Here is a 16,725-nt window from a genome sequence, read left to right as displayed (position 1 = left end):
GTCATCACATATTTATATTACTGTTTTATATTACATGGCTAAATTTTTTGACTTATTTTTAGCTATTTATAGATCACTGAAATTTTCGATTTTTCTGAAAATTTTTTTTGAAGTGTTGTTAAAAAAACATTTAATACAAGGTTCCTAATGAGTTGTTCTTATTGTAGTTAAAAAAAATCAAAAATCGTTAATCACAAATTTTTTTATACGCATTTATAGTTCAAATTTTTACGAAATATGTCAAAACCACAAAATTTTGCAAGTAATTTTGTAGTTGAAAAATCATAAATTGTTTGTGTTTATATTAAAGGTTAAAAAATTTAACACTAAGACTTTCATAAATTTTCCTTCAAATAGCTATAGAGAAAACTCTAAGCATCATAATAAGAACTAATGTGCGTTTTAATTTTAAATGTTTACGAAATCAATCTAACCTAACGATAACGATTTATCTTCAAACGAAATTAAATATTTGTTATTATAATTCAAAAAGTATAAGTCTTTTTCTTATTTAATTGATTTTTAAAGAATTTGAAAGAAACTCTCAAATTTTTATCCATATAACATTATAATTATAAATTATAATGACAATTAATGAATCTATGAATCAAACATAAAATTAGTTAAGAATCAAAATATACCTACAGAATATAATAACTTGTGTAAATTGCTCTTTAAAATGTGTCATTACTTTATAGTATTATTAATAAAATTAACGATTTTAAACATTTTTAGGATCAAATAAATGGATTAACAATTTTGGTAGTATCTATCAAGGGATTTTGACATTAAGTCCTATGATGTTATTGATGATATCTTCAAAAGGCCATAAGAAATTGGATTTAGCCATTAAATCATAATTATTTTCAAATTTTTAATTAATAAGCCATGACCACCTTTACTATGACCTATATTACATATAACCTATATTTTATTATAACTTAAAACTTTTTTATTTAATACTAATAAACAATTTGTTTTCTAAAAATATTAAATTGTCATTCAACAAAACAAATTACTAATTACTCGACTTATTCAGTAATAATAATTGATTATATTGAAATAGACCAGCTACTTAAATGTAGTAAACTATAGTTACCTATGGTTTTACATCCTAATATTTGCATAAAATGTCTAGGTATACTCTAAAAAAAAGATGTTAATAATTTCCTCGACTTGAATGTTGATTTATCTTATACATGGAGAATTTTAGAGTTATTAAAATTTAAAATCAATTTTCTATGTAATCTGCAAAATGTTAAAAATAAATAATTTTACATTTTTAGTTTTTACACTACTTAACTTAAATATTTTATTAGTATACATTTTAAATTCATACCTATAATACATGCCTGATAAAATAAAAATATTTTTAGTAAATGCTTTAATACGAAATATTGCTAGTAAATATATTGTAATGGACAAAAATGTTAATGTACTTACGTACAATTATGTACATTATTTGTTCAACAGCAGTATAGCACAGTTCATCATTTGTAATATTTTGCGGTTTCCGGGTCGTTTGTTTGGCTAAATAAACGACCATGAAAATACTAAGACGATATTTTTATTTTCTACCGGAAATCTATATATATTTACAAAAAAAAAACCAAAAGAATACTTATAATATGTATACGAATGCATGTACGATTAGAAAGAACAGTATTGCCAGACAGTATGGTACCAACGGCCTGCATACAAGCATTGTATTCGGCACGAATTGGAAAACATTTCTAGGAATTGACTATACATCAAACGAAACGGAGTAAAATAAACACTTTAATTCCTTTTAAGGAGACCCGAACGTCCGGAACCAAACACCTAATCACATTACTAGTCTCATTGACACGTTTAATTAATTTATAAGAATTCATGAATGGATTTCAATAAAACTCGATGTTGACTTTTTAAGTAAATTTGAGTTAAACGTGTATAATAGCCCTTCCTTTGGATGATAAGAATTTCCGTATAGAATGTATACCTAAATAGACTATATTTTAGGATTTATATAGAGAAAAAAACAGACACATTATAAACAAATTAACGAAATCGAAGCATATCAAAACTGCAGATATCGCAAATGGTTGCAGTACAGACGTATTTCTAAATCCGGTAACACACGATTATTCTGTACTCAGAGAATATTCGTCAAACGTACTTTACGAAGACGAGTTATCGAGTCGCATAATAGTATTAGGTATTCAGCCTTGTAATCGTAAAATACAAAAAGAGTCAAAATTATTTATCAAAATATTGTTGTATTTAACGCACGTTAATTAACTCATCGTAGTCGTAACGTTTAAGGTTAAATTCTGTATAGGTTGCTTTATACTCGTACAAGTAAATAATAGATTAATTTTCGTAAAATAGCGCAGCATAACATGACTATAGTAAGCACATACACTATTTTTAATATTTTTGGAATATTATAGTTGGTATCTATATAGTTATAGTTATTTTTTTTCGTATTCATTTACCGTTATGAAATCACATACATACCGTGCGTTAAACAAAAGTTTTTAAGGGTTATGCTTTTAAATATAATATACTAACACAGTACAGACCACGAGTCACCTGGACTGAACGTTTCGCAAATTGTTATTTATAAGTACTACATAATATAATACTATAAATTATAATGTGTTCTAGAAGTTTTCTTATTAATTTATATAATATATTAGGGTCAGGGTCACAGTTGTCAAATGTTTGCCGCCAACTATATCTTATATAGCTACAGACTGCGTGGCACCAACATTTATCATCGGCTCAACAAATTGACCTTTGCCGTCATTCGTAGTACTTCATAATCAAAAGGATCAGACCACCCTGACCGCCCGTTGGCCTATACACATCTGTCTTTACTTATAGATAGGAGCAGCTGGACATTGGCGTCGAGCAGTCTCGCGTCTAAACAACTAAACAGAACGGTGTATTATACAGCAAATAACGTTTTTTCATAAATATTTCAATAATAATACCTAGTATTTCGTCTCAGTAGGTAGTATTATTATTATTACTGTCGATTGCCGACTCTAACTTTAAACTGGAGTCTAGGGCAGTGGTTCTCAATTTTTTTAGGACCACGACACAGATTTTCCTATGAAAACTATCACAAACCCTCATGATTTTACTCTTACAAGAAATAGTTCTAAGAAATAAAAGTTTGTTTATTGCTTTAACTACTATAATTACTTTATATCATAAAGTTTATTGGTTGGTAATGAATTATGAATAATGAATATAATTTTATAAATGTATTTATAATATTGAGGCGTATGTGAAGTGTGTGTTTGTTTTCTGCTGTATTTGTTAACAGCAACTTATTATTTATATACGGTTTGAGGAACGCTGGTCTAAGGAATATAATATTTTATTACATTTTCAATTTACCGCGTAGTACAACTACAGTACCAATAATGCCATCATAATAATATTTTAGAAGTATACTAGAAGGTACTTTAAAAAATGCACAATCCTAGCCAAAATTAAAAGCTATAAAGTGAAAAATGACAATCGCCAAAATATAATAATACATTTAATAATACAACTCAAAACGATAATAGCTGGGTACTACGTTCAAATCACGCAACTCTGAAGTCTTAACCACATGCGTAAAATAAATACGCGTGTATTAAACGTACGGTATACATATATTTGGTTCTTGTCATTGTTATACTTTCATCAATATTATAAAATACCTACTCGATACTTAAATACTTTATTACCGTTTAACCTATCTATGACGAATCGCCTCTGGTGTAACGGTGTTGCTGAAAGTGTTAAAAATGAGATTTGATTTGAAGAAGATATTGTGAAGAGAGCTTTGCAGGTCATCGATATACACGTACAGATTTAGGTATGAAGTATATATAGCTGGTGTTGGTCACACGCTTTGGGGTCTTTCTCAGTCACAAATCTTTTTCCAACGCGAGCATTATCATATATGCGCGTACCTTCAGCACGACTTTCGGCGTCTATATAGCAACCGTGTGAATCTTTGCAGAATCCGTGGTACGCACGAACGCGTACAATGTGTAAAAACAATCGTCTACGAAAAAACAGCGGCAAAACCGTAGGGATGTTTTTTTTTGTCAAATTCGGGGATAAAATGCAAGACTGTTGTTTGTGGGCACGTCGCGCGTGTACGCGTACGTGTGTGCGTACAAGTGCGTACGACCATATTATATGCGTATAATACGTACGTAGGTATATAATAATATATAATAATATGATGGAGTGCGTGTATATTATATTATGACAGAATATACGACTATTAGGTACCATATAGGTACCTCATCGTACCTATGTACAACCGAGAAATCTGGTTTCCAGAAATGAGAAAACCACGCCCCGTCGTCCATCGACTCACCCACCCCCACCCCCAAAACTGTCGAGCGCACACGCACTCGCACACCCCGCGGACGATCCCCACCACCCCGGTAGTCGCGTCCGGCCCGGTGAGGACGCCCGTTTGTCTGCCGATTTCCAGTGGCGGCGGCGGCGGGCGGGACCGGCCGGCCGGTCGGTCACACGTGTGACGGCTTAGGTACACACACACAATACATATATATATTTTATCGTGTTTATACACAATGGACCGGCAATACCCTCCCGAAGACCCTGCGGTCATCATTTCACTATCATCTCCTGTTCGGTACGGTCGTACGTGTTGTCATTTCGTCGTCCGGCAGCTATACGTCGCGCGCTTCTCGTACTCGTGCAGTTTTTTTACCGTTTCGCGAGACTCTCGTCCCGACACTCGATAAAAGTTTAATATTGTATATAATCGTATTGTTTTAAGGACGAATAATACGGACGGTGAAGTCGCAAGTCCGCACGCGGTACAATAATACATTTATAAATTAATATACTTGGCCGGTGCGCTAAACGGCAGATCGTTCCGCGCGCGTCACACGACGTTCGTTCGTTACGTATTATATTGTGATATATTATATTATTGTGTTGTAAAATAATATCATGTAATATCTGTGCGTACATATATTGTCGTCGAATCGATTGGTTTGCATCTATACGCACATGGTTTTTTCTGAAACGACGTCATCGACATCATCGTCCGTCGCCGCAACAGGTAAGCCGCACGATTGTTATTTATTTGTCGCGATATGATATTATATATTATATTATGTAGCACAATATTATGATACGACGATGGTACGTAATGCACCGGCTCGTACTAGGTATATGGTACTGTATAGCTATTGTATTACACGGTGTATAGCACGTCACTGAGTCGATACGTGTACCAATAGATATTAATATCATGTCAGGTATTATTTATTGGATTATTACTAGTCGAATAGAATATATAGATAGGCATAGCGGGTATAATATAGTGGTTAACTATTATTGAAACACTATGCGAATTCGTATTTTGTCCGTGCGTTTTCACACTAGATTTAAGAATATGTTTTTTTTCTATTGACACGCGCGCATCTGGTCAACGTTATTATTTATTATGCATGTGTAAATGCCGGTAATATGTCCGCATATTACTCATCTTCTTATCAGAAGCGATTGGTAGTACTTTGGTACATAACGTACGTGTTTAAAGCAATTAATAACAATAACGTCGTCAATATAACCTTCTAGTTCATCTATTGGCATTCCGCAACCGTAACGATTTAAAAAAACTCCAGTTTTTTACATACAATCGTATCATAATATCACTTTCTATTTTAGTCCATGGAATTATGTTATTTTTTTCATAATATAATATAGTTTATGAACCACTGTTTTTTTTAAATCGTAACGAATGCCTAGATGGACTGACGAATACTAAAATTCAAATGCCTTATAAGCATAACTTCCATAATAATATATATGGTATTATAGAAAGAGCTTTAATAAGTAAAAATTAATTTACATCAAAAACCCCTCAATTTTTACAGTCCACAGCTTTAAAATGTATTGTAAAACACAATCTTAAATCCAAATATACACCTATCAATAATAACGAGTTGTTGATTAAAAATACTTTAAGCAGGAGTCATAATAGAGGAATGAATTTAGTAACATTGTTATGCAAAAGACTTAGGTATACAAATATGTAAGAAAAATTGTTTCCATCATAATAGATATCCGAAGCCTGCTTAAGCGTATTTACATTTTATAATATTCCAATAGTAGTACACTATTTACTATTAATAATTAGTAATTACCTTAAATTATTATTTTGTAATATTATTTATGTTTTAAATTAACTAAGTCCCGAGGTCAGTGAGATTCCCCGTATCAAAACCTCTACAGTCATTAACAAATACCTAAGCCGAACTAATAATTGGAAATTAACAAATATTTTAATACACTTTTAAGTTGTAAGTAGGATGGGATGTTGTAACATAATTATACAAATACAGAGCAATATAGTAGTATCTAATAACCTTAAAGTTAAACTTTTACAAGATAGGTATACAAAAAAAAAAAATCACTTAATTCAAAAGTGAAATTTATTCTACCTTTACTGGCTCTACATTATATTATGTAGAATAAAATTCAAAAAACAACAATCTAATAAATAAATAAATAATTTTATAATACCTAAACAATAATTTAAACATGATAGAACTATGTCGAGCGTAATTAAAAAGACGTAAATTTACGTTTTTGTGGAACGCTGCGTCTTTTTTAAATTAACTAAAAACAAATCCCAACTCACTATTACAGACTATAAAATAATATTGAAAAATTAAAAACCGCATTACAAATATATATACACAATAGTATGTATATTAATATATTTTATTGATAATTATAGCTTCTATATTATTCCATTAGATTTTTCACATTCCAATAGAATAAATATTCATGTTACGCAAAATAAATAAATAACAGTGGAACTATTCTACATAATTTCATCATCGATCTGTCAAATATCTTATTGTTTAATGTAAAATTAGTCAAAATGTGTCATGTATGTAGCATTTTGTTATTTTTAAGTATGATTTATATGTTATTTAAAATCAGTATAGTTTATGGTTATATTTAAATTTTGTACAATTGTATGCGTATTTTGTGCACCATTAATAATATAATACTTATCTATGCATTGTTTTTGATTTAGACACAATGATTATTTTACTAATGTTGTTGGCCGTGCTACACACCGGATTAGCGGCCATCACCGGGTTCGAAGAAATAGAGAAAAATTTAATTACAAAATTAGGTAGGTACAATCAATTTACTATTGCAATAATTAATTCAAGCATGGTCAAATGAAATCATTGTATTGAATTATTGTTTTATTACAAAGGTTTAAGCCGAAGACCTGTGGTAGAAAAGAATATGAAGATACCGTCTGCCACAATGGAATTGTATAAATCAATGTTAGAAGAAAACAATGCAATGACCACTCATTTTCCTCTTCCTGGTTTGCACACTACGTCTGCTAATACTGCTAGGACTTATTCCAACAAAGGTAAATAAGAGGTTTATATACATATCTATTATTGTGTATTTGTGTATGTGTGTACGATGTATATCGCATATAAAAAAGTACATCGTAAAAATGATTAGGTATGTCTATATTACAAACAAGTTATGGTTTATGTTTTGCATCTCTTTAGACATTTTATTAAAATAAAAAAGATTGACACTAATTTATATTGAATATTACATTATCCTGAGCTAATATATTTTAGTATAATAGATTCAATGAATAATGAGGATAATTATTATAATTATATTTTTATAGGATCGGCTCCAAATAGTTCAAAATCTAAAAAATATAGGCTACAGTTCGATATAGATTCTATACCGGAACGAGAACAGTTTAAAGCTGCTGAAGTCCGTTTCACAATGATATATGATACAGAATTTAGAAATGAAGAATTTATTCATGTGCTTATACATGATATAGTCCAACCTGGCGCGAAGGGGCTGTCAAAACCTATTCTCAGGTAATTATAAGCGAACAATTATTGTATTAGCATATTATGTTAGGTATATACATACATTTTTTTTTATTTTTTTAATAATCATTATTCATATAATGTTTGTATTCATACAGAATTATCGACTCGAAATCAATCAATATGTCAAAAGTTTCAAAGTCAGAAATTATCAGTTTTGACGTAACACCTGCTATAGAGAGACTGTCGAGGAATAATTTCAAAGACAACCATGGTATGCTTGTACAATGCGTCACGGAGTCTGGCAGTCATACACATTTACTCAGCGTCTTTGATTTCGTATCGCCTGAAAAAACATTGCTATTGATCTACACCGATGACGGAACAGGTAAAAACAACGCTATTCTGAATTCCTAACTAAACGATTAACTCGATATTGTTATTTGTCGCGTAGATGAGCAAATAAAAAATAGTTTAAACGTGTGAGGTTTATCGGGTTTATCTAATATTTGCCCATATGGTAAATGACGATCGCGACTAATACGCCCCCACCACCAATGTCCCGCGCTATTAGAGAAATATTTCTGAATATACCTACCTATAATACTACAGTCTACGTGATGTAGTGATGTCAACGCTCGTTCCGACCCTATTTTGCATGATATAGAAGAGTCGTAATTAAGAGACCTAAAGGGGATAGATCCTCGTTTTTTTTTTGGAAAAGATAAAGTCTACAGTTTCTACACTAAAACAGATTCGATCCCCAACCCCCTTCGAGGAAAATTCCAAATTATGCCACTGCTGCGGTTTGAATGTATAAAATATCGAGGTATTACATTTAGGCACACATATATATAGGGTTAAAAAAACACGTCGAAACATACGATATAATATGTATACCATAACGATATTATTGTCGTCGCGGGGCTTTATCTCAATACTATATATATTAATATATTGGGATATTAAACCGACGTACCTATACCAGCTATACCTATAATAATATCGCGTGGTTATTATAACGGTTATGTGTTCTGCAGGCGAGAAGACCGGCAAGAGCACGCTGGAACGGATGATGACGCGGCGGAGCAAACGGTCGGCCGACGGACCGGAAGCGCCGCAGCAGAAGAAAACGAGAAAGAAGAAGATCTGCCAGCGGTACTCGATGTACGTGGACTTCAAGGATGTCGGGTTCAACGATTGGATTCAGGCGCCGCCGGGTTACGACGCGTTCTACTGCCACGGGGAGTGCACGTTCCCGTTGGCCAATCACATCAACGCGTCCAACCACGCGGTCATGCAGACGCTGATGAACTCGTACAATCCGGCGGCGGTCCCGCGGGCCTGCTGCGTGCCGACCAGGCTCAGTTCGCAGACGCTGCTCTACGTGGACGACGACGGCAAGTTGGTGGTGAAGAACTACCCGGAAATGACCGTGGACGAGTGCGGATGCAGATGAGCCGGAATTCAAACGCGTCGGGCGAGATACGTCGTTATATTTATATACTAAACGAATCGTGACGATGGACTAGGTTGTACCCGACTTTTCGATCTGTCGTATGTCGTCGCGCGCGATGCAGTTTACCGGCGGCCTCATCGCCGCAGTAATATACCCGCGGGCGTGTATACGTTTCGTCATAATAATATATTATTTTTATTATTCTGTTACACAACGCAAAACCTTGTCGCCGTCTCGTTTTCAACCCGGAAACGGTCGATATAAACGTGTATATATTCGTGGGTAATATTATGATGTAATGTATACCTTCTTCGTATAATGCCGTCGTGTACGATATTATATTATTTTGCCGCAGCGTGTGCTCGCGCGTATTCGTCCACAAAGTCAACACCGTCCATATATTATAGCGGCGAGTACCTGCGTTTAACGGTTTAACACCCATACTTCTTTCCGTTCTACCAGCACCGAAATCGTTATAAATAAACGTGTACGCTGCAGTATAATAGATAAACTCGAACGTGTAAAGCATTTTTTATTTGTTATTCTTTTCTCGCCAATATAACGTGTAAATAACACATGTACATAGAAAAATAATTGTAAATACCTGAAAATGGTGGCATAATTGTAAAAAAAATAATTATCAGTCTAGTCCAAAACAGATACAATTCCGTTTTAATAATGAATAGTCACGACGATTGTGTCTTAGACGCATTGTGTTTATATAAAAAAAATCCTAACACGAATTTTTGTTACTATTATTGCTATTCCTACTATTTAAATTATTTATTTATCATTTGTTTTCGTTATTGTTTCATTAAATGGTAATGCATGATGCGTACTGTATTTGAATAAATATTATTATGTATAATATTATATTAAAATAAAAAATTTAATTGCATTGTATATAGTGGTTTAATTGTTTTATAATTTTAATTTTTAATAGCCGAGTCCCGAGTCCCCAGGTCCTTAGAAATATAATAATATTGTAAAATAGTTACGATAATAATGTCCATGTCGACATAGGTATTATATGTATTTGATATTGTTAGATTTACTGTTATACATGGAGAAGTAAGCAGTCAAGAATAAAGAGACAAATTCTGTATAATTATGATTAACAGAGTTAGAATAAAAACAAGAAATTCAGTGTTAAATACACAAATAGTTAGTTTCTTTTATCTCAAACTTATGACATTACGGATTTTATGTATACACCTAAAACACATAACATGGCAATAAATTAGATCATTTTAAGTTCTGTTAATCATAATTATATTATTATTTCATCGTTTTAATTAGTTTACAATGTAAAATAATGTGTTAGTTAATCATGTATATTGAATAACAACAAATAACTAACACCACCGTTAATCTTGCAGTGTTCTCATACAAATCGATGTGTCACACTACTTTTTTTTTAGTCAGCGATTTGAGCTTCAAAAACGCGCGATAAGCTCAAAAAAGATGTGATGTCTCGATTCATATGAGAATTTTGCTAAAAATACAACTAAATCGTTTATTTTTACATTTAAGAGAATGTTCTAAAAACAACTTGAAGAAACCCAGATTTTGAAGATCGAAAAAAATTTTCAAAAAAATCTTCATTGGGTCATCACAGTGAGTACACGTACCTATACTAATGTCCACATTCATTTCAGAAACACCCTGTATAGTAATAACTAGTTGTACAGTATGTTGGAATTATTATATTACATAACAATATATTATATAACATTATAAATTATAATAGTGACGTTATAATGTATTTTAAATACTCGCCTATAACTTCAGTAGATATAGAAAGGATCTTTTCTATCAACAAAAACTTATTGGCGGACTGGCGGACAACAGGAGGGTATTTCTATTTGAAAACCTGAAGCACGCTCTCGTGATTCAGTATAATAACAAAAAAGAATAATTTTTTTTATTAATATATGAATTAAAACAAAATATTTATGTACATGTAATGTACTTTATTTGAATTTTAAGCTATTTTAAAAAAATGTTAAAGACATTTTTTTAATGCATTTTTTGAATTTTTTAAGTCATTTTTGCATTTTTTTAATGTCATTTTACACAATTTTTAGTGATATTAAAATCCCAGCCCTAATTATAACAATATATTAATAATACATTGAATTAGAGTTTAACCTGGTAGTGACTACATTAGCACATTACTTGAATTTAAAAAAGAATTATTCAAATAATAAATAAAAAAGAACTCAAAAATTACTAAAAATAATAATAAAACAAATATTAAAAGAAAAATATTATAATGCTTGTTATTGTATACTTTAATTAGGTTTGGTGCAATAATAAAAATTTTTAATTTATCATTAACACTTTCAACAATTCGTTTTCATTTATACACAGCCACATAGAAGATATAGGCACTTATTTATGAATATATAACATACAGTTAAAGCCGTTTAAATTTTATTAAAGGTAACGTTCTATATATAACACATGTATTACGTTATTCTCGAAACCATATAATCGTGATATTCTAGAACAAGACTCGAGTATAGATTACCGTTCTTCGACTGCTATTACGTAATTTAAAAATAATCCTGACAAACATTCGATTATTTTTTTTTATAATAAAAAACCCGAAGAAATTTAAATATTTTCTAGTATGCAGTATCAAAAATATAACCTATAATATATAAATACAGTTAACATTTGTCTCGGGGTATTAGATATACATATTCAATGTGATACTAATATCACAGACTTCTATACTACACGTGTATTATAGAAGTCTGTGGATACTATATAGACATAATATATACTTACGTCTTACTACATAGATACCAGTTACGTGGTATTTATATTTATTTTCTCAAAAATGTCTATACATTATTTGAAAATTTACCGGACTGATATTTAAAAAAAAAACAAGGGTGGTAATATATATATTGCATGTACAAATAACAATTCCGAGCTGAGACATTTCTAAGGATATTGTTTAATTTATTTATAATTGCTTGCTAGCATTTAGTAATTATTTATGTTTTTATTAGAAATACGGTATGTTGAACTAATTTTTCCAAAAACACCACTTGGGTATTATAAAATAATAATTGTTATATAATCAAATTAATATTAACCTTAATTATCTATGCCTAAATCAATACGCGTAGGTACCATTATTAAACGGTGTAAAATATGTAAAAAGGTTCGTAGACTCGTGTCGTACCTATTGTAGTATAAACAATTTAACTTTTTTTTATTGATATCTCTAAAAAAACACAAATCTGGTGTCTTTGGTCAATGGTGATATGGTGTCATTAGTTAAGTTTAGATTTGTTTAAATATTTTGAAAACATATTTGTTCATAGAAAATAATAATTATATGCCATATACGTATCGATAAAAAGTTACTTAATCTAACCTGATTAATCCAGCTTAGACCCGGTTGACTGGCACTTGTCTGATGTTTGTTTTTTTGTTAGTCAAAAAGTACTTAGTTGAAAACGAAATTTGAGTTTCTAATTATCAGACACCTCCAGTGAAAATTGATGTCAGTTTTTGAAATTTATCTGCAGCGGATTGAATTCATTGCCAGGGCAGTAGGTACCTATATCCGTCTATTTCAATTCGTATGCGGTATGCAAGTAGGATAATCTCTTGACTACGTTAGGCAAGCAACCTGACTTTAGTGAAGTGCGGACAATGCTATCCAGCACTTGTCTGATGTGTTTTTTTATTTAATATGTGTGATGTTAAATAAAGCTAAATATGGGTATTTTGAGTATTATCAGTCACAGCCAGTGATGAAAATCGCTGTCTGATGGTTTATGATTAGGTATCCCGCTTTCAACGGATTGGATAAGTTGTCCTGGTGTTTAAAAAATAGTGTTACGTTAAAAGCTGTGATAAAAAGTTCTTCAGTAGTTCCATACTAGTATGTACCAGTAGTACATAGTTCCGAATTATGCTATTGCTATATAATTCAGAATTTTATTCTCGTAGGTACCTAACAATTATTCGCATTAAAACATTGTGGACTTGCTGAGTACATAATATACTATAGTATGCATTTATACATTATACCATTATGGTACAATCGATGGAGAAATAGAAATCGTGCTATCGACAGCAGAATTGTATATTGCCTAATTTATGTAAATAAATAATAATGAACATATTACATAATTACATTACTAATTAATATATTATATTAGATTGTCGTAAAACATATAATTACCTACTATAAGTTTATAATTTGTATTCTATTTTTTAAACGATTAAAATATATTATATATTTTAATTTTAATTCAATTAAGTATGCTGCTGAAATCTACATTGGATAAATGTACATACTTAACAATTTATTTTGTTCGTAATAAAATCTTAAAAACCGTTTAAATGTAAATTTTAATAAAAATTTTAGTTTTACTGCCAAGTACTTACCTATATATCATTTTGGGTACAACACGTTTTTGCATATTTTCCACAACTCAACTTACGCAACACGTTTGGACACAAAACCAAAGATGAGTAATACGTATTAAATATTAAGTATGTATTTTAATACTTATCTACCTTATTATGTAAATTTATAATTCTTATATGATATATTATATCATTATGAGTATGAATTAAAACTAAATAAAAACTGTAACGTTCTGTAAGCGTGTCGTGCCGACGTCCCGTATTTATACGAATATTAAAGATGTTTTTCGGTACCTACCTAATATCTGGTACTTAGTACTTACCGTTACCATAGTTGATAGTATCATACTTGTAGCAAGCTGCTGTGAAACGGGATTTATGAGGATGATTATTATAGAGGATTGCGAAAAAGTGCAATATGTCAGTATCACATATAATATTAAGAACTCAACTAAAATGTCTTCCTAAGAGGCTTTTACCTCAATTGTTTTTCCCATATCATTTAAGTTATTTTATTTGCCTTTATAATAGTTCTATATAAAATAAATATTTAAATTTTAACTTATTAGTAATTTATGTTATGGGTTAAGAATGTTGGGGTATAAAATCCCCCATTGATGTACATTGTGACATCAACTGATCAACTAGATGGCAGTGTTGTTTCGCTGAATTACTTTCTATCGATTCTTGATAAATATTAAATTTCGTCAGGTCAGTATTTTCGTCAAGACAGGCGTGGCGATAACTGTAAACAGTGTAAACTGGTCACTGGTCAGTAGTAGCCAGTTGCTACTTGCTAGTCAGTACTCAGTACCCACTACCCTCGGTGGCTAGCCAGTAGTCAGTAAGTACTTAGCACTTACACTGCAGTCTGCTTTCTGCTGTAGGTATACCTAATCAACAGATACTTTAAAACGATGCCTTTAGCCAACATTACTCGCGTTGAGAAGTTTAGCTCCTGTCATCGGCTCCACAGGTGGGTGGTATTTATATTTATGATTTCTTGTAGGCGGGTATAATAAATAATTTTTAAAATTAATAATAGATGCATACAAATATACAATACATGACGAATCTTATATAATTACAGCTAGAATGTATCTATTTTGCTTTTTATAGATTGTATTTATATAGACTAACTCAATTTTAATTCCTTACTCTAATGAATTTAGTTAAATTAGTTATATTATTTTATAATAGCAATATTTGAAGTAGGTACCTAGGTATTTTATATTTTTTTGTTTTATATTAATTAAAATGTTTAATGATAATAGGCTTCTAAATATTATAAAATCAAGTATCTACCTACTTACTTATTTATATATGCAATAAGAATATTTAAAAATAATGTAGAATATCTAATTTATGAATATAGGCTTTTGTCAATATGAATTATTATTTAATTATAATACAATTATTATTTATATTACAGCAACAATTTAAGCAATGAAGAAAATTTAAAAATTTTTGGCAAATGTAACAATAAAAATGGTCATGGACATAACTATAAAGGTATTTAAAATGCTATTTTTACTATATAAACTGTGCTCTGCATTTTCAAAATAATTTCCTATTATAATAACAATTTTTAATTATTGAAACATGTTTTATTGTTTAAATACATTAGTAATTACTAATTAATTACACAGATATATAGTTTATTTAGCTACCTACTATTATTATATTAATATTTTAATTATTATCTAATATTACTTATGGAATAATTATTTATTACTCATGATTATATTGGTTATATTTACAGTTGAAGTTACAGTTAAGGGTCTAATTGATGAAAATACAGGCATGGTTATGAATGTGGCTGATTTAAAAAAATATATTGACATTGCTGTAATGGAGCCATTGGATCATAAAAATCTAGATTTGGATGTACCTTATTTTAAAAATCATGTTAGTACAACCGAAAATGTTGCAATTTTTATATGGCAAAGTTTGAAAGATGTAATGCATAATCCTAATCTATTATATAAAGTTAAATTATTTGAAACTGATAAAAATATTGTTGTTTATAAAGGTGAATAGTATATTATTTTTGTCATAATAATAATAATTGTATTTTCATAAAATTTAAATTTTTATTGTTTAATAAAGAAATCGAATTTATTATTTTTATATTATATACAATTAAATTTATTTACATATTTTACTATAATTTATGTGTAAGATTAATATTCAAATAAAATATGTCCATTTTTTTTTTTTTTAAAGCCATTATTATGAAACTTTGAAAGCTCAACAGTTACAAAATAAAACAAAATAATATTATATAAATAACAAATAAGATCATTATAATAGGAAGACCAATTCATAAGTCTATTTATTGATGTTTTTTAGATCATTTAAATGTAGAATATTTTATGCTAGTCTTTATCATATTTTCCAGGCCCTTTCAATAAATATTGCATGATTACAGTTAGTCCACATTAATTTATCATTAAAAAAATTGTGATCAATTATCTGGTAATCAAATATATTCGTTTTTATACATATTTATATTACTGTTGCTACTGTTAAAATTTTGAAAGTATTATCATTACGTTAACAATGGACCAACTTGATTTAATCAATCACATAATATGAATACTTATGATTTTTAATGTAAGAGTTATAAGAAATTAAACGATTTAATGTATTAGTTGAAACAGCAATTGATAAACAGTAGTTGTTGTCTATTATAATTCAATAATAATAATTATAATAAATTCTATTGTTTTTTAACTTTTTTATAAATCATTAATACTAATTTTAAAATAAATTTAGCATAATTGCCTTTTTATAGTGAATTTTACTCAGTTCAAAGAAAACTCTTGATTATTTATAAATTATTATGAAAAATCATAAAAATATTACAATTGCTAATTTAAAGCAATTTAAAAAAAAATAAATTAAAATACTGGTTGATAATATTGGTTATTTTTTAACAATATTATAATTATTTTTAAGAAGTGATGAGGTTAAAATTGTTATAGTAATTAAAAATAC

General features: G+C 29.8%; 2 protein-coding genes across 2 annotated transcripts; both read left to right on the top strand.

Annotated features, from left to right (window-relative positions):
- The first annotated feature begins 4,480 nt into the window (after positions 1-4,480).
- Positions 4,481-10,224, top strand: LOC114129981 (protein decapentaplegic-like). Its single transcript, XM_027994854.2, has 6 exons — positions 4,481-5,089; positions 7,082-7,183; positions 7,271-7,435; positions 7,712-7,916; positions 8,027-8,256; positions 8,909-10,224. The coding sequence occupies exons 1-6, from the start codon at positions 5,038-5,040 to the stop codon at positions 9,325-9,327; spliced, it is 1,173 nt and encodes a 390-aa protein (XP_027850655.2). The 5' UTR covers positions 4,481-5,037; the 3' UTR covers positions 9,328-10,224.
- A 4,132-nt stretch (positions 10,225-14,356) lies between these two features.
- Positions 14,357-16,284, top strand: LOC114129974 (6-pyruvoyl tetrahydrobiopterin synthase). Its single transcript, XM_027994846.2, has 3 exons — positions 14,357-14,701; positions 15,158-15,237; positions 15,488-16,284. The coding sequence occupies exons 1-3, from the start codon at positions 14,643-14,645 to the stop codon at positions 15,763-15,765; spliced, it is 417 nt and encodes a 138-aa protein (XP_027850647.1). The 5' UTR covers positions 14,357-14,642; the 3' UTR covers positions 15,766-16,284.
- Positions 16,285-16,725: the final 441 nt, after the last annotated feature.

This window comes from Aphis gossypii, chromosome 1, assembly GCF_020184175.1.
Source record: "Aphis gossypii isolate Hap1 chromosome 1, ASM2018417v2, whole genome shotgun sequence".
In the NCBI taxonomy this organism is placed as follows: Eukaryota; Metazoa; Arthropoda; class Insecta; order Hemiptera; family Aphididae; genus Aphis; species Aphis gossypii.
This window is presented reverse-complemented; position numbering and strand designations above follow the sequence as displayed.